Source organism: Papilio machaon, chromosome 10, assembly GCF_912999745.1.
Source record: "Papilio machaon chromosome 10, ilPapMach1.1, whole genome shotgun sequence".
Classification (NCBI taxonomy): Eukaryota; Metazoa; Arthropoda; class Insecta; order Lepidoptera; family Papilionidae; genus Papilio; species Papilio machaon.
In genome coordinates, this window is record NC_059995.1 from 944029 (window position 1) to 966584 (window position 22556).

Consider the following 22556-nt stretch of genomic DNA (forward strand, 5'->3'; position numbering starts at 1 on the left):
CAATGACAGATGGAAAGAGACTGCCTCAAGCAGCAGCGCACGCTTCCTTATAAAACTTTTTTTTTGTGTGGCTACCCTCAACAGTCCTAACAATATATATAAAAGAAAGTCGTGTTAGTTACAGTCCTCGCGGCGTAAGCTGAGCTTTGCATTTGTGTGAGTGATCGCCAAAAGTACAGTTAGTAAAAAAATAATATTTTATTAAAAGTTAATGCTGATATTTTGATTTTCCTAAATTATAGTAATAATAACAGTAATAAACTACATTAACAATATTATAACTCTTCTTCTTGGCGCATTGCATCTTCATCTTCACTCTCGTCTGATGACTCATCAGAGCCTATGTTAATAATCAATCGCTCCGATAAACCGTCGATAGCGGCGTCTCGACCATCAAATGATTTTTCTTATTTAACTGCACGGTCACAAACATTTTTCCACTCTTGTACAGTGATCGCGTCAATTTTTTCCAAAAGCCATTTCACAAAAAATTCGAACACAACCACAAAAAATTGCACGTCTATCTGCTAGCGGTACCAAAGGTGAAGAGAGGAAAGTGCGCGGCAGGGAAGCGACGCGTGAAGGATGCGCCGCGCCTCAGGCCGCGTTTTAAAAACCAGTATAAACTCGTTTAAACCATGCGCGGGACGCGCTGCGCCTCAAGCCGTATCCCACTGTACACTATCTGTGTGCACTCACACAAATGCAAAGCTCAGCTTACGCCGCGAGGACTGTACACTATTTATAACTCAAGAACGGCTGAATCGATTTGACTGAAAATTGGTGGGCAGGTAGCTTAGAACCAGGAAACGGACATAGGATAATTTTTACCCCGTTTTATATTTTTTATTCCGCGCGGACGGAGTCGCGGGTCGCTAGTTTGGTACATAAAATTAATTTGGTAATAAATGAGATTTTGATATACAAATTAACACTACATTTGTGCTTAACAATAGTAATTATTCCAGTGATTTTCTTTGTTACTTAAACCAACACTAGACATTGCATTCCAGTATTGAATTCTATCGCTGGACTGGATTAATGTAAACAGCATAACTTTGTGGACCGCATATTTATCAGTGACCTGTAATATCGTGCAAATGTTTAAATTCATATATTATTTTAAATGTAAAATGTCATTAATTTAAGTTATTAAATGATAAATAATAAAGTTATACAATGTTTAAAATTGTTTTGTTTTATTTAAAAAATAATGTGAGCCGTCATGGGACGCCTGGCAGATGTGAAACATCGTGTTTGTACAAGTAATGTGCATAAAATATTAAATATTATAATTAAATAAATGATACTGATGATAATAATGACAATAATAATGTATACCTCATCGTACACTCTACTACACATAAAATATATATATGTATAGCTTGGCGACCCGTCGCCACGGCAAGCGTCGCCACGCCAACGATTCGGTGTAAACCGAATTGTATAAGTGATCCTATAGATGTTTCACATCAAAAGAAGTGCCACAAGTACAATTTCATAATGTACCTATTAGCTGTTCCAATGCGACTACATCCGAATGAAATTCCATCCATTTTCGTTATACAGAAACACTTTGTTTTATTGCTTACATTCTTGAATTGTAGTCGAAATAATCGTGCAGGATTTGTTTGTTATAAGACGATTCAACTACAAATATTACACCCGTGTGTAGACATCTAAATGTTGACATTATTCATAAGGATGGCGATGTGGCCTTCCGGACACATTCCTGGTAAAAAGTTCGGATTTCTTATGAAAAAAGTTGATTCACCTAATTGCAGATATTATGGTATGGTGGAAGACATTCAACATTTTGTATTTTAAAGTTTTCGGGTGTAATATCTGTTAGAACTCTATCCTGGCTTACCCGTCTACAGACGAAACATTCGACGGTCATGTTTTTTTATATCATAAGGTGGCAAACGGCCACCTGGATTCGCCGCAATAGCGAGACGACCGTTGCCCATAAACATCCGCAAATGCAGATGCGTTACCTACCTTTAATTAACGGAGAAGGGGACGCACAGAAAGAGGATATTTCTCCTTCCTATGCGTCCCCTCTTCCGACAAATCCACTTCCCCTTCCCATCCTATCCTTATAAGAAAAGGGTGGGAAGGGAAAGGGGACTAAAATTAGGCCTACGGTACCACACTCATCAGACGAAACGCGGAATTACTTCCACTTCACGCCTGTCTTCTGTGTGTGTCTAAATTGACTGACATATGTTTAAGAAAAAATGTAGATGATTAATTGGAAGGCTTATGGGGCTGTATGATCTCATTGCGTCAAAGCCCCTTTAATAATTAAATAAAAAAATGTTTGCATTCCGTAATTTTCAATTGCAAATTACAAAATTTAAATGCTCAAATGACAAAGGTCTTCTCCATTGAATGATGCCGTTACCATAGCAACCATCTTTACTGCTATTGGCTAGCAATTTTTATCCTTTACTCGTATGACAATTTTTTTCAATTTACTCCACCCTCTAAAACTTAGAGTGGAACTTCCCAAAGTGGGCGATAACGCCCCTTGGGACCGTTTGAAACCTAGGAGGGGGCGATAAGAGGCCTAAAAAATGGGAGACATTGAAATTAATTAAAATAATGAAATTGTGGTTTTTAAGTTTTAGGCCTGAATAAAAATTAGGGCGCTCTGAAATATAATTGATTTTCAAAGGGGTGAAAGAAATAAGTTTGACAATCACTGCTTAAGTGTACTGGCGTGAAAATATATAGGCAAAAACGTAAGTGTAGAGCTTCTTAATACAAATAGAATTATTAAAAAAATATGCTGTGATTCTGCGTTACTAGGAAGTGTGTGTTTACGCTTTATTATATTAGAATAGATATACAAAGTTTCAGACGCTTGTATACGCTTCAAAAATATGTAGTCACTCATCAGTCCGTATAACTTAGAAATGCCTCTTATCTTTGTATTGTAGAGGTAAATTATCGCACAACACCTCATTGAAATGTATCTAGAACTCGGAATGTCGCTAATTAATTACAGTAAAAATGAACCTATTTACTGTAAAATTTCAATGTGTTTTTACACACTGTGTTCATTGTTATATTTCGTGATATGCATGTGTCGATAAATCAATCTAATAATTATAAAGCGAAATAGCTTAGTGCATTATTACTTACTAAAGAAAGCGTTTGGGTCAAAATCTTAGGTCAATATAAAATTTCCCTCAAATTATTATCTGTCATATAAAATGTCCTATTAATTAGGATATCAATAAATTCTCAAAAAATGTTTTATCAAAATTGTGTCAAAATTTTAAATGTGAGACGTGGCAAAATAGCCGTAGGAGTTATATTTCTTTTCTTATATGTGTCTTTATTCCACAATGTTAGCAAATTAAAATCTTTACCGTGGGATCATTGCGAAGATATCTCGTGTCATTATTCGGTGGAAGAGAATGCATTACCATCGGCGGACGGCTATGACTTCTCGCCGTCAGATAAAAGTATATTCTTCCTGGAGACTTCGTGTCAACGTAACTTGACATCGAGAGAACTGTGTGCCATAGAGTCAGCGGCGCGAGCGCATCCCGACTACCAAATAAAGGTGCTATTCACTGCACCGATCTCAGAAGACATTCTCGAACAATATGTTAAATTCAGCCTCAAACAAAAATTCAAGAACGTTCGATTTGCAAGAATACATATAGATGAATACTCTAAGAATACTCCAGTGCAAGAGGTCGTCCGGAGCGGCGCCTTAGATAGATCACAGTGGGGAGTGGAGCATACATCGGACTTGTTAAGATATTTAACTTTGTACAAATTTAGTGGTATTTATTTGGATTTGGATGTGGTGGTTGCGAAACGTTTGGACACCTTGGCTGCGAACTGGGCGGCCAGAGAAAGCGAATGGGCCGTTAACTCCTGCGCTATGTCTTTTTCCATGGACAGCGTCGGTAGAAGTATTGCAAAGGCTGCGATAAGGTCTTATAAAACAATTGTATTATACGTTTTTTTTGTAGTATAAAATGGAAAACGAGCAAGCAACCATCTGGATTCGGTAAAATAGTGAAGTGACCACTGTATTAATCGATAGACGAGAGGAGGCAAAGGAAGGGAAAATATTCTTTTTTTGGCTTTCACCTCGCGATTTAATTTAGAAAGCAAATTACTTGTTCAATATTTTTCAAACCCATTACCGTTCACCGTAAACCGCTGCCGCTGTACGAGACATTCACTCTAATAATAAAAATAATTTTCAGTGAACTTGAGAAGAATTTCCGATACGACTTGTGGAGCCACAACGGGCCAGGAGTCATTACTAGAGTGTTAAAGATGAGGTGCAATACTACTGACCTCAAACGCATGACCTCTGACATATGTAAAGGTGCTGTTAATGTATAAAGGTGGTGGTGGTGTAACATATGTAAAGGTGGGGTTAATGTTGTAAATTTTTAGTCAAAAATTGTCTTCCCAGCTTCGATCGCCTAAACAAATAATGTAATACAAAAAATATATAGCGTTTTGTTGTACGTGAACAAAGTGCCTAACTATAGAGCGCGACTTCGTCTCCATTGAATTCACGTATTGAAATGTCTCTGAGATTCGCAAAATCAAAATATGCTAGTCTTAAAATCTAGATAACCATACCACCCCTAGTACTATATATACTACTATATATATATATATACTAATATTTTATTTCCAGGATTCGAAGTTTATGGTCCGGAACTTTTTTACCCGATTAAATGGCAAAATGGCCGTGAATATTTCGAGCCGGGAATACTCGAGAACAAAGATGCATACATTTATCACGTGTGGAATCATGTGACAAAAAATCGCACGCCCAACAAAAGATCCCCGTACGCACATCTTGCTCGAACATTCTGCCCGTCGACTTACACATTATATGAAGACCGATTTGGATTATAATCTATTAGAACGACATGCCGTGACAAAATAGAATTTGTCACGTTTATTTGGAAGTCAACTAAACCCTAAAAACCAACTTTGTAGTATTATGAAATCCTACTTTTCTTGACTTTATAATTAAATAACAATCAATATCTTTAAAAAAGAACTTTAAGAATTGTTATGTGACTAAACAAACTAACAGTGGATTTGAATTTTCGAAAAGATATAACATAAAATATTTTTAAAAGCTACATTTTGAAAATATGTGTATCACCTTTTGCAAGTGATCACAAACTCTTTTTTACGTGCGTATGTATGTTAAAGTGTATTTTATATAAATATGTGTATCGTTTGTTATGTTTTAACTTATCTACACAAATGTATTTGAATAAATCATTCAAAAAGTTATAAAGCAATGTGGCATTTCATTCCAAATTAGTTAAGAAATAACCACCTCCGTGTATCATTTCATCATTACATTTCATCATCATTACATGTGAACACATGCATGAATATTGACTAAGGAGTTTAAAGAGTACACTCTGTGACACTGAACTCTTTTCACGGACAGGCTATAAGCCGTGGTATTTTGTGCCAATATGATTTTCGCGGTCGGTAGAGGTGGTGAGGATAGGAACTAAATAATGATAGAGATTTTACTGTCATTGACATTAATAGACGTCGGAACAAAACAAAAACTGTCATTTCTAAGCAGCGACCAGTTCATATCTATAAAGGTTGTTAAAAAATGCATTTTTTGGGTTCTCATATTATGTCATATAATTGGGATGTCATGTAATTCGTAAAAATGTTTGGTGTTAACATAAAACTAAAAATAGCCGTAAGTGTTATAATATTTATTTTTTTACACATGACTTTGTTTGGTTTTATAAAAAAATCGAAATCTACGCTCCAATCGTGGCATTATTATGGAATTTCATGTTATTATTCGGAGGATGAGGATGCCTTGCCATCGGCTGAAAGTAATGATTTCTCACCGTCGAACAAAAGCATTTTCTTCCTAGAGACGTCGTGTCGCTCTAGCTTGAATTCGAGAGATCTGTGTGCCATAGAGTCGGCGGCGAGAGCGCATGCCGACTACCAAATAAACGTGCTGTTCACTGCACCAATCTCAGAAGAGATTCTCGAACATGTCAGCCTCGAACAAAAATTCAAGAACGTTCGATTTGCAAGAATACATATAGATGAATACTCTAAGAATACTCCAGTGCAAGAGATCGTCCGGAGCGGCGCCTTGGATAGCTCACAGTGGGGAGTGGAGCATACATCGGACTTATTAAGATATTTAACTTTATACAAATTTGGTGGTATTTATTTGGATTTGGATGTGGTGGTTGCGAAACGTTTGAGCACCTTGGCTGCGAACTGGGCGGCCAGAGAGAGCGAATTGACAGTGAGCAACGGCGCTATGGCCTTTTCGTTGGACAGCGACGGTAGAAGTATTGCTGAAGCTGCGATAAGGTCTAACTAAACCATTGTGTTACATATTCTTTTATGTAGTATAACGAGTAAGCAGCCTGATTCGTAATATGGGGAAGTGACCGCTGACCTAAGACATCCGCTGATGCGTTGCCTTCCTTTAATCGACGGAGGAAGAGATGCGCAAATATAGGATACTTCCTCTTATTATGCGTCCTCTCTTTGTTTACTCCACTTCCCCTTCGGGTGGGAAGAGAAAAAGAACTAAAATTTGGCCTTATGGTATGCACATTCAGCGGACGAAATGCGGAATAATTTCCAATTCATGCCTACCTTCTGTTTAATCGTGGTATTTTACTTACGCTAATTATACTATCCTTCTTTCTACAGTAACTGATGATGATGAAGATGATACAGTGACTAGGATGTTTCTAATAATAAAATTAATTTTCAGCGAAATTAAGAGCAGTTTCCGAAACGACTTGTGGAGCTACAACGGGCCAGGAGTCATTACTAGAGTGTTAAAGATAAGGTGCAATACTACTGACCTCAAACGCATGACCTCTGACATATGTCAAGGTGATGTAAAATTTTGGTAATGTTGTAAACTGTTAGCCAAAAACTAGTCTTCCCAGCTTTGATCGGCAAAATAAATACATATATTACAAAGAATCTATAACACAATGAAATATAGTGTGTTGCTACTCTTACGTAAAATATTTTTTAGTAATGAATTGACTATTCTGGATAAACAAATATCTTTTCTTTTTCTGATTATAAATATAAACTAACAGTTGCATGCGACTTCGATCGCATTGAATTACCTATTGAAGTGTTGCCAAGGATCGAAAATCAAAATACGCGCTAATCGTGATGTTGCGGAAACCATAGACCCTTACTGTACCACCAATAAATTTTTATTTACAGGATTTGAAGTGTATGGGCCAGAACTTTTTTACCCAATTAAATGGGAAAATGGCCATAAATATTTCGAGCCGGGAATACTCGAGAACAAAGATGCATATATTTATCACGTGTGGAATCATGTAACAAGAAATCGCACGCCCAACAAAAGTTCCCCGTACGCACACCTTGCTCGAACATTCTGCCCGTCGACTTACACATTATATGGCGATCGATTTGGATTATAATCTATTAGAACGCCATGCCGCGACAAAATAGAATTTGTCATCCTTGGAGCCTAATGAACGGAGCAGACAAACTATATTCAGAGACCCCTCGACAGATTGCCTTCTTTTCTTTTCAGCCGCTAATGGGGAGAAAAACTGAAAGCACAAAGTAGGTGGTTCCGCTGTCATCTGTCAGTTTATATTTCAGTATATATATATATATTTTAACAGTATGTATATATTTTAATAACAAAAATATAATAAACAGTTTTTTGTGTTAAATAATTCACGAACTTTCTTTTTAATTTTTTGAGTGAAATTTGACGAAATTCGTTGCTAGCTATGACATTCACTGTTGACCATGTTGACATCTTTAATCAATCTATATTGAGTAAAAACAGCCCCATTGACTTCAGATAACGTTGTCGGTCTGTACGTGTGATTTTGTATGAAACATCTTTGTAGGAATTTCAGAAAAGAGATTCTTAAATTACTACATGCAACGTTTGTACTTTCTAAAAAAATCCAATTTATACTCTTGAATACTCATAAAATAATAAATGATTAACGATATTAATAGAATTTTCCTTAAAATAAGAATCGATATCCTATTTCTTTTGCAGAATCGATTTTTTTCCTGTGCCTATCCTAAATCTATTGCCTAATATGAATTTTGAATCTATAGCTATAATTTTTGTTTTGCCGTTCATTTTAGTGATGGACTCGAGTGATCTTTTTTCACTCGAGTCTCTCGGAATATAAAACTCGAATGACCAAAATTTTAAAACGAATAAAACAATATTAATTTTACATAGAAAATGTGTATTCATTAATGTAAAAGCTACTCAAAAAAAATCTAAACAAAATATAAAACATAGAATTTTCCTTCAAACTAAACCTGTCATACATAATCAAGAAACATTTGGCTTTGCAAGCTGTAATTGCTGATAGCACCGTTTCTTTGAAATAGAATTATTAGTGGCAGACGTGGAAGCAGAACTCTCGACTTTACTCGAAGAACATGCTTGTGACAAACTACCTTCACCACTGCTATCCTTGTACTCAACTGGATGTTTATTTTTCATGTGAGAAATCAAGTTAGTTGTATTACCAAAATATTTGTAACTTTTACTCATTTTCACCACTTACTAATGCTATACAGTCATAAATGACCAAAACATTAACAAGTAACAACTCACACAAACAGATTATATAAATAATTTCAAAGAGAACCTACGGGTAAACTTGTCACAACTTGAATTTCTCACTTGGCTCGATATAAACCACTCGAGGGGTACGAGTAAACTCTAGTTACACTTAATTCGAGTCGACCCGAGTCACTCGAAACTCGAGTTGTCAAAAATTTATTAAGAGTGCGAGTAATATAAAAACTACCCTAGTCACTCGAATCCATCACTAGTTTATTTATTTACTGTAAATTAAAAATTGACTGAAAATCTGAAAAAATTTAACTTTAACTCTTGTTAAGTATAAAACACAATACAAATAGGAAAATGACAACGTATTTCTTATCTACAAAGCTAATGACTGTGAAAAGTATACAAGTGGTTAAAAGATATTGCATTAGAGTATAATACATATGTAATATTACTATCTTTCAGCACTTTGAAAAAAAACTTAAAAACACAGTAGATTTGATTGTCGATTGTGCTTAAAACCTGGAGTAAAAAATATATTTAATAGGTTAAGTGATGAATTTGATTGTGCAAATAGCATAAGAAACATTTTAGGGATAGAGTTAAAAAAGATTAATTCATCAAGATTTCACTTGTTTATCTAAGTTATGTCACAACTTAACAGACATAGGTTTAATAATATTTTCATCTATACAGAGTTGCAGCATTAACAATTAAAAGGAACAATATGAAACACCCTTATTGTTAAACAAGAGTTTCAATTCATGTCTTCTGTCTTATCACTTATTCATTGTTACATTTCTACATATTTTTTCAAGTAAGGTAGCAAATAAGCAAGTGGCCAACTTAATTAGCCAAACTGCGAGTGATTGTTACATTAATATCCGCATTTGCTGATTGCCTACATTAAATTGAGAGAGGATGAACAGAAAGACTTTATATTTGCAGATTAACCCATACCAAAAATCTCCAATATGCTTGTACCAAGTGTCCATAGAGAGGGAGTACTAAGTACTCACTAACCACACATTTACGGCGACAAAGCAGAGCGCAGCCGCTATACAACCCGCATTGCCCTACCTTCTCCAATGCCTCCAACCTATTGCACAGCAAGTGACATCTGCAGCCCGCGCATCATTTTCATATTTGTCAGCATGGCTTCAAGTTCAAAAATGTAACAGTTTTATTGTTTTCACTCCTAATGTGCTATTATCTATAAGTAATCTGAAACAAGCTGAATAGTTGTGTTGTCTCATTTTTATTGGACAGAGGAGAGGATAAACAAAAAAAGGGATCTCTTCCTTGCCATCCTTCCAGTTTTACACTAGCTGTGCACAGTAGTTTCATCTGCCGCACTATATTAAATAAATGTTTTAGTAACTGTGAGAATATTTTTTCCAGAAAAATGTGAAGACACCACAAACTCAAGAGAGACAAGCGGCCTAGGCTCAGACCAGATATATAATTAATATACATGAGACTACAGGATATAAATAACTGAAATAATGAAGAAACAATGACTAAAAAAATAACTAGCAGGTGCCACAACTGAAAGTGCACCTTAACCTCTGAAATTGAGACTTCACCTTCGGCTCGCACCATGATTGTTGTTTGATTGTAAAGCCTTGACTTAGTGAACCAGGAAAGATGAAGAAATTGCAAGAACTCCTGAAAAATTATTTTTATAACCTTGTTTACATCTATAACAGTGAAATATTCAAGATCGTAATTGATTTAAAGTTTTAGAGCAAATTTTTTAGGTTTTTTTTTTTAATCTAGTAGACACTTGACCCTAATGCATCCTTTTCTTAACGGCAGCTCAGTTGGTACTGTGTTGTTCTTGAATTATACTAATTTCACAAATGTGGCTATGGTCTGATTTCTGACAAATGCAACAAACTACTTTTCTGTTTCCATAAAAAAAGAAAAATTGTTAGGAGCACACTGAAGCTAACAAAGTAAGACTGTTTGGCTAAATATTAGCTATAGGAGTTCGTATGTATTGAATTCAAAACAAAAATATTTGTTTTATATTTTGATCCTCATATCATGTTGAAATAACCAGGTGAATGGTTGAACAGAAAAACAAAATTTAATTTTTTTGAATTTTTATTTACTTACATTCCTAACCATCACATCACTTCTTGGAGGCCGCGCCTACTTTGGATTTCTTGGTACCGCGTACCTTCTTCATCCTGTTCTTGCGTTCCTTGCGCTGTTTGCGAGTTGGTCGCTTCTTTTCATACAGGCCGTGACGTGCGAGTCTGTGTTTGGGCTCAAACTTTTTGGCGAGATCCAATGTGTCGTAGATCAACGCGAACCCAGTCGATTTTCCACCACCGAAGTTCGTTTTGAAGCCGAAGACGAAAACTACATCAGGTGTCACTTTGTACATCTTCGCGAGCTTTTCACGGATTTCCGTTTTGCTGACGGTAGGTTTGCCAGGGTGAAGCACATCGCAGACCATCTGCTTCCGCGCCAACAACCTGAAAACCACAAGCGTTGTCACACATAACCTGTCATGGTAACGCGGGGCCGAACTTTGGTAATCACAATGTTTTATGAAGTCGAACTTTACGTAAAACACATTTACCTGTTGGTCATGAATTTACGAGTACGAATCGTTGCCGTTCCTTCACTCATTTTTGCTTATTTTAGAGTTTTCGGCGTGATTGACGCACGTGTCTCTAACAACTTCGCAAAGAAAAAGAACGTTTCGGTGTTGCTACACAAAATATTTCAAAAGTGACAAGTTGGTAGTGTTGCTATCATTTTACAACAAGTTTTTTTTTTAATTGGCATAAAGAAAAAATATTTTCAATAACTAGTTTAGCTAAATTTCAAACTCGAGTTTATAATAAGATTCATAAATTTTTCTTTAAAATTAGATTAAGTTTTTTTTGTAATACTGAAAAGAATATCGAACATTAAAGAGAAGATTACATTTCTGTTAGCTGATAGCGATAGCAGATGATCTAAAAAAATCCAACCAAGACAATTTGCAAGGGATTGAGATAAAAAGCAACTTTTTACATTTAAACTCTAAGTTATGCACATATAACATTAAAAATGTACATACATACACTGTTCCGGACTTTCAGATGGAGCGATAGAAGTGTGCCAGCCAGCATCGTCGTAATCGCGCAAAATTGAAATCTTTATTATCTGCCTACCCCTTTTGGCGGACTATGCTACATTTAAAATATATCTAATGGCATTATTAAAAGGCAGGTATAATGAATAGAATCTTACTAATATTATAAATGCGAATGTTTAGATGGATGAATGGATGGATAGATGGATGGATGGATGTTTGTTTGAAGGTGTATACGAAATGGCTAAGATAAGTTTTTTTAATTCCGTGCGGACAGAGTCGCGGACGGCAGCTAGCATTGTATATAAAAGCAATTTTTTATTTCTCCTCGGGGATTTTCTTGACCTTTAATGACATTAAAGAAAATGACTTTTCTGAAGGCATTTTAATATTTCTTTTATAAATGGGATCCATTTAATACCAACCAAACTAATATACCAAATCTGATCCAATAAAAAACATCGAATCCATTATCATAATTTACGAAATAAACTTCTTATAGACATAATTTATGTAATGTTCCATCTTAATCGTATATTTTCTGATGTGTCAGAGGTAAAATTACATATAGATACATAAATATAAACTATACAACAAATGTATTCATTAAAATAACACCAGTAAATATTTATTGTACTAACAACCTTGTATAGATTATTGATAAAAATTCTACATGTTGTTCTAACCACGTCTAAACAATGGAACAAATATTGTTATACACGGCCATAGATTAGAAGAGAAAAAATATAAATTCTGTATTTATATTTTTTTAAAAGAAACGAGAGATTTCTAAAATTTTATTAGTGTTTTAAGGGGATTTGAATTTTCATTTTATTATGTTATGCTTTTGCGCCTGAAATACTTAAATAGCAACTTGTCAAAAAGATTTCAAGTACTTATTTAAAATTCTTTCGTTAAAGGATACAGAAACAATAAAGTAGGTGGACAATAATATGAAAAATCATTGCAGAAGTCCTAACCGTTGACTATAATATTCACCTTGATGACACTTGGAATAAAAAGTGCGAGTTTCAAGACTCATCTCGTCTTGTAATACAACAACGAGCTATATTACGCAACCTTTATAATTTTACCTATTGCCGCGTCTGTTACATATTTTTCCTCTGACGTCACTATTACGTTGCGTAGTCTTGTCACTTGACCACTTAATGTAGACCTTTGGGTTATTGCATGGGCAACCTTAGCATTTTATTTTACGCTTTTATCGGAGGTTTACGGGGTGTCTGGGTGATGGCTAGGGAGGTTTCCCCGCCCTCTATCGATCGTTTCAGGCGCCAGCTGTATTTTGTTAACGCTGAAGGGCAGTAGTTGTGTTCGTTCAAGATACGAGCGCACAAGTTTTGGCTGGTCTCAATTACGGATTTTCTTTTAAGTAAGTAATTTTATGTAATTGTTTTATAACATAAATAGGTCCATAATTACTTTTATCGTTATAATTTTATTTTAAGCACAATTTAATTATTAAACTTTTTGTTTTCTTTTTTTTAATTCTTATGTATTAGTTAATTTATGAAATCTTACTAATATAAATGCGATAGTTTAGACTTTAGATGGATGGATGTTTGTTAGCAGGTAACTCCAGAACAGATAAAACAGATCTCTCTGAACTTTGGCATAGATGTTGAAGATGGTCTGGAAGAACAAATAGGCTATTGCTTCAGTTTTTTTGTAATTTCGCGCGGATGGAGTCTCAGGAACAACTAGTAATTCTATAAATGTGTAATGGAATTCAGTGACGTAATTCCGCGCGAACGGAGTAGCGGGCGACAGCTAGTGCTTCTATGAAAGGAATTATAGAAGCAGTAAATTGTTGATAATTTCTTATGCTTGTTAATAAATACGACTATTGTTTTCCGAGATGTTTCTAGCTACAGAATAAACTTCATAAATAACGTATTTTGAAAAGTTTATACTGAAAGTTTGGTTGCGAAACTAATTGATTACTGTGTTTGTGTGAAAAATGTCATAATTTTAGTCGAGGAAGACGTATAAAATATTTTAAAAGTTATTCTACTTTCTACCTGAAAATTTTTTTCGTTAGGCTAGTTATTTCTTCGTGTTTTTTACTTATATATTCTTCAAGATTATCGCTCTCTTGACTTCAAAAAGGAATTTACAACTAATTCGTTTCGATTTTTCCAAGCGCCTGCTTGAAGAAAATATATTATTTTTAAATAAGAAACGGAGTTATAATTTAAACCATCAGGTGGTAAGAACCCTTTTTTCGTTATTTTTCTCACAAGCTTGAAAGACATACGTTTTTGTAATCGCGTGTCTACCTTAATGATTATGGGTTGCATGTTTTTTTTATAAATTGTTCATCAATTACTTAAGTTACTTAAGCAAACCTTTAACGAACATTTCATTTAGTTATTACTTTGCACTAAGCGACTCTGTGACCATTTTACGATGTTGTTTTTTTTAAATTCATTTTCAAGTCGTGAATTCTATCTGTCTCTTTCTTTCTTAGCGTTTACCTTTTTCTTTTTTAGTGTATTTTCCCAATGCGTAAGAATTGTGACCGTAAAAACAGGAAGAATAACTCTCCGCTAGCTTCAGAATTATATAATTGTTTTAATTTAAGAAAAAGATATTGTTGAATTGCTATAATGCAGTTATTCATAACAAACGTAGGTTATCATATTTCTGGTTATTATGTTTTGTTACGTATGAAATCACTACGTGATTCCGTTTTTGATATATCGCGATTTTATCATTGCATAACATAAAATTTTACAAATGCCAAGAGTCGCCTCATTTCGTACACAGGGTTACCTCTGTGTTTGATCCGAAGTTATTTGGTTTGCATGGTTTCTATTCAAGCTATTGGTTTGATGGAGTGTCACCAATGCTGTGTATCAGAGTGGATTGGGATCACCCAAATATCAATTTACATGTAAGAAATACCATACAGTTAGAAAAAAACTATAGAAGCTCTAATTTTATTCCCCAAAGACTATTTATGATTGTTTTTTTCCATTATGGCTAACTTATACCACAGATAATAAATATAATACTATACAGTAATACACTCCTAATGTATGTACTTGGAACGCCCGTCATCAGCGCTCCGTGATACATGCGGGCGCTAACGACAAATGAAAACGGTTCTCGCATACGAACGCTATGGCATGCGTGAATAGGAAATCTCTCGTATTCCGCATGCTGGCGCTAACCAATTTAATACATTAATAATTAATTAATTTAATTTTTACATTGATAAAACAATATCATTTTTATTTTGCCAAATTATATAAATCATGCTTCGGTCATGCGATATTGCAACGAGATAGTAATTCTTATTTAATAAGTGTTTAAAAAAATTCTATCTACAGTATAGTATTGTAGACAAAACAATTACGAAACATCGTACGATTTTAATTTATTTGATTAAATCGTAGTCAAAACACATGCAATCGAATTGTTCATATTCTCAGAAATTTAAAGTAAATTTTACTAATATTATAAATGCGAATGTGTGGATGGATGTTTGTTTGAGGGTATCTCCAGAAGGGTGGAACGGATTTTGATGAAATTTGGCACAGATATAGAAAATAGTCTGGAAGAACACATAGGCTTCTTATTGCGTTTTTTTTCAATTCCGCGCGAACTGTGTCGCGGGCGACAACTATATTTCATACAACTTTATCTCGCGATTTAATATTTAATTATTTACACGCAAAAGTTATTTAGTATCTTGATTTGATTTCGTAGAAACAATTCTCCAGACAAAACAAACATTACAATTTTATATCAAAACTGTTTGCTATTATAGCAAAATTTGTTAAAGTATCTCGTAATAAGCGTACGAGACAAGTGGGCCGGTATGTTTGTCACGGTAAAAGATTAAATCTGACAAAATAAGATTACATAGATACAGATTGGGGCGTTGTGATAAGAATTTTATAATAATTAACTTATTTTTATATAACTTAACGTTAGTTTCCGATACAAAAATCTTTATATAAAAATATCAGTCATGTCTGTCATTATCTTTGACAAACCAGATATAACAATATGTTATATTTTTTTTTATAAGAGAAGGGGGCAAACGAGCAGCGGTAACACCAAGGTGTTCATCGATGACCATGGACATCTGTAATACCAGAGGAATCGCAGATGCGTTGCCGGCCTTTAAGATGGTGATACGCTCGCTTCTTGAAGTACCCTAAGTCATAGCGGTATACAAACATATTGGTCTCAGAAATCAACGTTAGATCTTATTGCTGCAGTTAGAATCGTTTAATAGTTACATATTCTGTCACTTAGTGCAGATTTTTTAAATAGTAAGTGCAGCAGTTAGAGACAACTGTCCTTCCAATTTTCATTAAGATTATAGAAAAATAGTTAGATCTATCTAAGATTATGCTAGTGAAAGTTATTATATCTTTTATTCTTTTCAGATGTCCAACCGCCTTCCTGTGTTGCCATAGAAATCATCATCTCAGCTAAATTGTTTTTGAACCAATAGGGTATATTTCTATAGAACTGTATACTTCATTCACCCTGTATGGGTGACGGTTCACCAAATTTCAGAAAATCAATACTATTCTTAATGGTATCCTATCAAAATAAGCCTAACACTTTGAAATTAAACTGTGTGGCGAGAGAATTAAGCCGCTATTCCGCTAGGGATCCGCGATTAAGACGTTAAATCAAGAAAAACCTTTGTCACACTGCAGTATTAATTCTAACCAATAATTAATATTAAAATGGAATTAGATCATAAAGATTCAAATATTATAAGAAATAGCAGAACTCCTAATAATTTAATGCAATCTGAGGAAATAAGAGAATCGCTTCTATCTGAATCCACGTCAGGTATATGTGGAGACGAAGAACAAGATAGTAACTATGAAACAAATTCATTTTCCAGCGTTGAAATAGACATAAGTAACAAAGAAGGCATTTTATCTTTTGGCACAAGTAAGATCCATAAAGGAAGTACCAAATTGAAATCGAAACATAAAGCAATTGGTTACCGTGTTGGAGATAGTTATAAGTCAATTGATAATTTCATTAATATCACTATAAATCCTAGCGAAGAAGGTAAAGAAATTCATGTTAAATCCACTATAAAAAGGGATGTAAAACCTACCATCCCTGATGGAGGTTGGGGATGGGTTGTTGTAATGTCTTCTTTCGTTATATCTATGATAGCTGATGGAATTAGTTTTTCCTTTGGTCTACTTTACATTGAATTCTTGGATGAGTTTAAAACGAGTAAGTCTATGACTGCTTGGATCGGTAGTCTCTTCATAGCTGTACCACTTCTATCAGGTCCAGTGATGAGCGCTTTAGTTGACAGATACGGATGCCGCAGCATGACAATTTTAGGTGGATTGATATCAACTCTTGGATTTGTCTTAGCTTCAGTATCAAATACCATTGAAATGATGATGATTACATTTGGAGTGATCGCCGGATTGGGTCTCGGATTAGTTTATGTCACAGCAGTAGTTTCTATAGCGTATTGGTTTGAGAAGAAAAGGAACTTAGCTGTAGGTCTTGGAGCTTGTGGTACCGGTGTTGGAACGTTCGTGTATGCACCAATGACTCAATATTTTATTGAAGAATATGGCTGGAGGGGTACGATTCTATTACTATCTGGGACACTACTTAATTTATGTGTTTGTGGCTGCGTTATGAGGGACCCCGAGTGGTGGATTCGAGAGCAAAAGAAACAGAGAAATGAAGAAAAATCCAACTTTGTCAAAGACGAAAGTAAATCTAGAAATTCTAGTTTTACTTCCATAGGAAATCCTTATGTGTTTGATTTTGATGCACCAACAAGGGGTGTAGGTATGAAAAGATTAATAACAAAGGGAGTGTCACCTGAAAAAGTTATAAAAGATGAATCTGAAGCTATAAAAAGATACGAAAATATTTTATCCTACACGAAAAGGAATCTACAAAAGTCAAGATCTATGGATAATTTACCAAGCTATCTTACATACGACGACAAGGTAAGTTTCCTCTAAAGTAAAGTATTACATTTAAAAGCATAATTTTGACAAATGGGCAGGACTATGTAGGTCTTGCAAAGATAGTTACGACCAGAGAACAATTTTCGAGTTCTCGAAATTTCGTTAAAATCTGTACTTTATTTGCGGATGATATGATATTTCTAAAAGGTCGATACTTAATAAATCAAAAATTTTAATACTCATTTATTTAAATTACAGAGGTCAAGGAAAATGTTGGAATCAATAATAAAGAATATAAGTAAACAATACAAAATAGAAGTAAAAAATCCATCTTTTATACAGACAAATAACACGGAGGTACAAAAACTGATAGAAGGCAATAAAAACACAGATCCACCAGCAGTGGCATATACGAATCAATTTCTTCAACGAACTCATTCTGAAAAATATGGAAACAAGAAAGAAAATTCTCTAAAAAAATATCAACTGAAGAATTGTAAAGAACTCGAAGTAACTAAATTATTAGATTCTGAACAAAAGACTAACAAAATTGAAAAGCAAGACAGTAAAGAAAATCGTAGGGAATGGTTCAAGAAACAATTGTCAGTGAACCACCATTACTTGAAAGATTTGAAAATGCCGATAAATTCAATAAGTCACAGAAATGCTATGTTGAACATTAAGAGATATCGACTCAAGGCATCGTCTTGTCCGGATTTATTTAAAAATTCTATGATATCTGTTAACGAAAAGGAAGAGGTAAGACTAACTTTTTTTAATATAATAAGGTGGCAAAAAAGAATGCAGCCACCTGAATTCGCAGAAAAAAAGCCATCCACAATTGTGTTGCCTACCTTTAATCGATGGACGAGGGGACGCAAAAAGGGGATATTTAACCATCCTAGGTGTCCCCTCCTCCGTCAATTCCACTTCCCCATCCCATCCTCTGCATACAAGAAAAGTGTGGGAAGTGAAAGAGGAAAAAAATTAGGCATCCAGCACGCAAAGTTTAATAATTTAAATAGTAACAAATCTGGTCTATAAGATTTGTTTTTGTTTTTTGGAGGATGCTAAACAATCTGTAATCTCTGCTCTCATGTTAGGTTTATTAATGTTGATGTACGAAAGGACAAAGCAAGTGAGTATAAATTTAGTTTAATTTTACAGAAATGGAACGAAGATTGTGTAAATTGCCTCTCCGACATGTTCAATGTGGCTTTGTTCAAGAAGATGACGTTCAACCTTCTGTGTTTGGGTACATTGATCCTGTTCATCTGGTTTATTGTACCGTACTTCTATTTAGCTGAGCACATGATACTCAAAGGTTATTCCGAGGACGATGGAGCTATGATGTTAAGTATAATCGGAATTACAAATACAATTGGTATGGTAAGTATGGATTATTTATTGAAATTGTTTAACATGCACAGATTCAACTACAAATTATTGCAGTGTACACAAATTGTTTACCTTAACAAGGAATGTACAAATCTCGCTATTCTTCTTGAATTAAAAATACCTATTGAATTCGAAAATGAGCAGTAGTAGGTGAATTAAATTGAAAAATATTAAATGTTTATACGCCATGTTGCAAACTAAAAGAATCACTGAAAACGAAAAGCAACCACTGAAGATTCTGTCCAAAGATTGATTAAAAATAGTAGATTTAGGGAAGCTTAAAGGACAAATAAACATTGATTTTTATTTTAAAGGATAATAATAACTCAGTGTAACAACTCGAAACTCAATGACACGACCTTAGTAAGATTTTGTAAAACGATACAATGATTATCTCGAGGTTGGCAGAAATACAGTATTCTCTCATTGAATGTGACAGATTTCGTATTTGTGCCAACTTACTGAATGCCATTAAACTAAATCTGGAAAGATGAAATATTATTTTGCTTTTTGATATCAGCAATAACACTTTATCAAGCCTAAGTGTTTGTTGTCAAATAATTTTAATAGTAACATATATTAGTATCTTATTATATTTTTTTTATATTCTATGGTCGCAAACGAGTAAGTGGCCAGCTGAATTCGCCGAAATAGCGAAGCGACCGCTGCCTATAGATATCCGCAATTACACATTTCTTTAATCTTCGGATGAAGGGACGCTTAGAAATAGAATATTTCCCCTTCTTATACGTCCCTTCTTCCTTACACTCCCCTTCCCATCCTTTCCTTGTAACAAAAGAGTAGGAAGAGAAAGAGTTGATAATAGAACAAATTACTATATTGTAGGATTACATTTATTTGTTAGACGTTTTAAGTAATACTTGTTTACTTCAAGATGACTAAATTCCAATGATGCTAGTTTTCAAAGACAAATGACCTTGATAGTCCTTGATAATAATTTATTAATCTTCTTAAGCCCTTCGTACACAAGACAACGTAAATCTTTGAAACTAAACGAGTACAGTTACGTAGCGACTTAAGCAATAAAACTCATAGATGTTCGTACATAGCGCGTTTTTAGCCAAAGCCAGTCGATCCTAACCTGTTTATCAAGAGCGTCGTGAGAAAAGTCGACTTGATTCTTAAGATGGCGAAGAAAATGTTTATAGTTTCGATGATTTACGTTGCTTTGTGTACGAAGGGCCGTAGCCGTTATTACTTTTCATATGCATTTAGTATATTTATTCCAGGTCGGTCTCGGATGGATCGGAGATTTTCCTAAAGTGTCTATTGGAAACTTGTACGCTTTTTGTCTTATTCTCTGCGGTGCTACAGTTGCAGCCTTACCTTTAGCATTATCTAATTACTGGATCTTAGTATCTATATCTTCAGCATTTGGGTTGCTTTTTGCTGCGTCGTTTACTTTCACACCGAGTCTATTAGTTAAATTAGTATCATTGGATGATTTTACTTCTGCCTATGGTTTGGTTTTGTTGGCGCAAGGAATTGGTCATTTAATTGGACCACCATTGTCGGGTAAGTTATTAAAAAGTCATTTTGGTCATTTTACTTAGTACCTGGTTCTTCTTCTCTTCGGCATACTCATCAGACAAAACGCGGAATTACTTCATGCCTGTCTTCTGTGTACTTAGCGAGCGGGACATTCGTGCAGCAACTATTATTATTGCGATCTTTACTACTGTTATTATAATTCTTTAATATACAAGAAATAAACAGACAATTTTCCTGGCGAAATCTCCATGACGAAGTCTTCTTGATGCAAAAACCTTAACTTTTCCAGGTCTTATTTATGATTTGACCTTCTCCTGGGAACTGGCCTTTTATTTAGCTGGCGGTTGGATCATTGTATCTGGAGTACTCATTTCGTTCATACAACCTGTGAAGAATTATCAAGAAAGGCGTCAGAATATAGAACATAATAGCGTATCTAGCCTTGCGTAGATTCTCCTAACTTTCTCGTAGTGCATTTATTAAGAATTATATTAGGAAAACCACGCTTTGCTTCTTTGACGTAGAATTTAACATAATATGCAAAAAGAAATTAAGAAATATTAATTTGAAATACGGTTTATATGTACAACCCAAGAGTCATTTGCCAGAAAAAAAGGTTTAAATCACTGCCTATGGCGTACTAAAATTGTTTTTTGTACGCAAAAGAACTGCCTTAAATCATTGACCGAAGAAAATAATTATGTAGAAAGATATAGATGATTTTTGAGAATTTTTAATATTTCTTGGAAGTGGAATTATTATAATGTCAGCTAAAAACGTTTAAAAATAAATTATTATTAATGAGGTTTATATTCTCCAAACTCTGTTAATACGAGTAAAGCAATTGCCTGAATAGCTTAAATTTTATAACATGTTACGAAATATTATTGTAGTATAAATTAGAAATTAATATTTTAAATCACTTTTTTATTTTTAAGCAAATGTTAATCTTTAAAAATATAAAATTTAATGAAGTGTGTTGTTTAATTACGAGTTTTTTTTTCATTATTATTGATTTTAGACTGTTTTATTGATCGCCATTAGAAAAATGTGCAAAAAAAAAACAAAACACAGTTAAATATTTTCATTGCTTTCACTGCTAATTGTGTAAAAATACTTCACAAGAATGTTATGACAGTTGGATTATATGTGAACTATCACTGTCATCTTGACAGTATCATACATCATATTTAATTTATAAGAGACTATAAAATAACACGATCATAGACAAGCAAAGTATTTATAACTTGTGATTGTCTCTTTGTGGTCAAATATCGCCAATTGATACCTTTAAACATTTCTTCCCATTTTTCTTTCATCCTTGCGCTCCTTAATAACACCTCCGATATAATGAACTCTGTTATCTCGAAAGAATACGTATTTTACATAATACTTTTAAAAACTACGTAAGCAACAGATAAAGTAATTATAACCATAGACTCGATGATCTTTAGGCACATAATAACATGTCTGTAACAATTTGTTCCGAATAAATATTTCTTTTCTAAGAACAGAATTGGAATTTGTACTTATGTATACCACGCAACATGCATACACACGTATTATATAGATATATTTTTTATCTTTAACAGAGAATGCTATCTTTCTATCTGATTTCAGAATCCTTATCATACAAAGGAGGCTTAGGAGAAAACACCGAGATGTCTAAATATTGTTTTTGCACAGAGTAGCTATCAAAATGATTTTATAATTATTTTTTTCTAACAAAAGCACGTATCATGAGGTGTTATCTTATTCAGTATTGCTTTTTCAACAATTTGTCCCACACTTTAACGTCCCTTTTCAACCATTTATCCCACACTTTAACATCCCTTTTCAATAATTTATCCCATACTTTAACGTTCCTTTTCAATACTGAATCCTTCTTGCCCTTCATATAATTGTCTTAATTCTTTAAAGTTGGCTTTCGTTTCATCAAACATAACCATTGTTTAGTACCGTGACCGTTTTAAATGTAGAGATGTTTTAC

General features: G+C 34.2%; 4 protein-coding genes across 4 annotated transcripts; 3 read left to right on the forward strand and 1 right to left on the reverse strand.

Annotated features, from left to right (window-relative positions):
- Positions 1-3259: 3259 nt before the first annotated feature.
- Positions 3260-4911, forward strand: LOC123721313 (lactosylceramide 4-alpha-galactosyltransferase-like). Its single transcript, XM_045679764.1, has 3 exons — positions 3260-3957; positions 4236-4360; positions 4682-4911. Exons 1-3 carry the CDS (start codon positions 3260-3262, stop codon positions 4903-4905), a joined length of 1047 nt encoding a protein of 348 aa, XP_045535720.1. The 3' UTR covers positions 4906-4911.
- A 904-nt stretch (positions 4912-5815) lies between these two features.
- Positions 5816-7516, forward strand: LOC106707989 (lactosylceramide 4-alpha-galactosyltransferase-like; the record flags this gene model as incomplete). The annotated part of the gene is made up of 3 exons (XM_014499441.2): positions 5816-6369; positions 6782-6906; positions 7255-7516. Coding segments are annotated over 3 exons (903 nt in total), but the record flags the coding sequence as incomplete, so codon positions are not given.
- A 3189-nt stretch (positions 7517-10705) lies between these two features.
- LOC106707999 (40S ribosomal protein S24) lies at positions 10706-11351 on the reverse strand. Its single transcript, XM_014499451.2, has 2 exons — positions 11208-11351; positions 10706-11100 (listed from the first exon to the last, which is right to left on the reverse strand). The coding sequence occupies exons 1-2, from the start codon at positions 11255-11257 to the stop codon at positions 10752-10754; spliced, it is 399 nt and encodes a 132-aa protein (XP_014354937.1). The 5' UTR covers positions 11258-11351; the 3' UTR covers positions 10706-10751.
- Positions 11352-16173: 4822 nt separating this feature from the next.
- Positions 16174-21331, forward strand: LOC106708027. The gene is made up of 5 exons (XM_014499486.2): positions 16174-17695; positions 17915-18415; positions 18824-19045; positions 20305-20590; positions 20856-21331. Exons 1-5 carry the CDS (start codon positions 16442-16444, stop codon positions 21014-21016), a joined length of 2424 nt encoding a protein of 807 aa, XP_014354972.2. The 5' UTR covers positions 16174-16441; the 3' UTR covers positions 21017-21331.
- The last annotated feature ends 1225 nt before the right edge of the window (positions 21332-22556 follow it).

Bases quoted from the DNA above. Each gene is read 5' to 3' on its own strand.
- LOC106707999 (XM_014499451.2), bottom strand. From the start codon at position 11,257: ATGAGTGAAGGAACGGCAACGATTCGTACTCGTAAATTCATGACCAAC. The intron at 11,101-11,207 runs GTAAATGTGTTT...TGTGGTTTTCAG, and splicing joins CGTAAATTCATGACCAACAG to GTTGTTGGCGCGGAAGCAGA.
- LOC123721313 (XM_045679764.1), top strand. From the start codon at position 3,260: ATGTTTTATCAAAATTGTGTCAAAATTTTAAATGTGAGACGTGGCAAA. The intron at 3,958-4,235 runs GTCTTATAAAAC...AATAATTTTCAG, and splicing joins ATTGCAAAGGCTGCGATAAG to TGAACTTGAGAAGAATTTCC. The intron at 4,361-4,681 runs GTGCTGTTAATG...TTTTATTTCCAG, and splicing joins GACCTCTGACATATGTAAAG to GATTCGAAGTTTATGGTCCG.
- LOC106708027 (XM_014499486.2), top strand. From the start codon at position 16,442: ATGGAATTAGATCATAAAGATTCAAATATTATAAGAAATAGCAGAACT. The intron at 19,046-20,304 runs GTAAGTATGGAT...TATTTATTCCAG, and splicing joins TTACAAATACAATTGGTATG to GTCGGTCTCGGATGGATCGG. The intron at 20,591-20,855 runs GTAAGTTATTAA...TAACTTTTCCAG, and splicing joins AATTGGACCACCATTGTCGG to GTCTTATTTATGATTTGACC.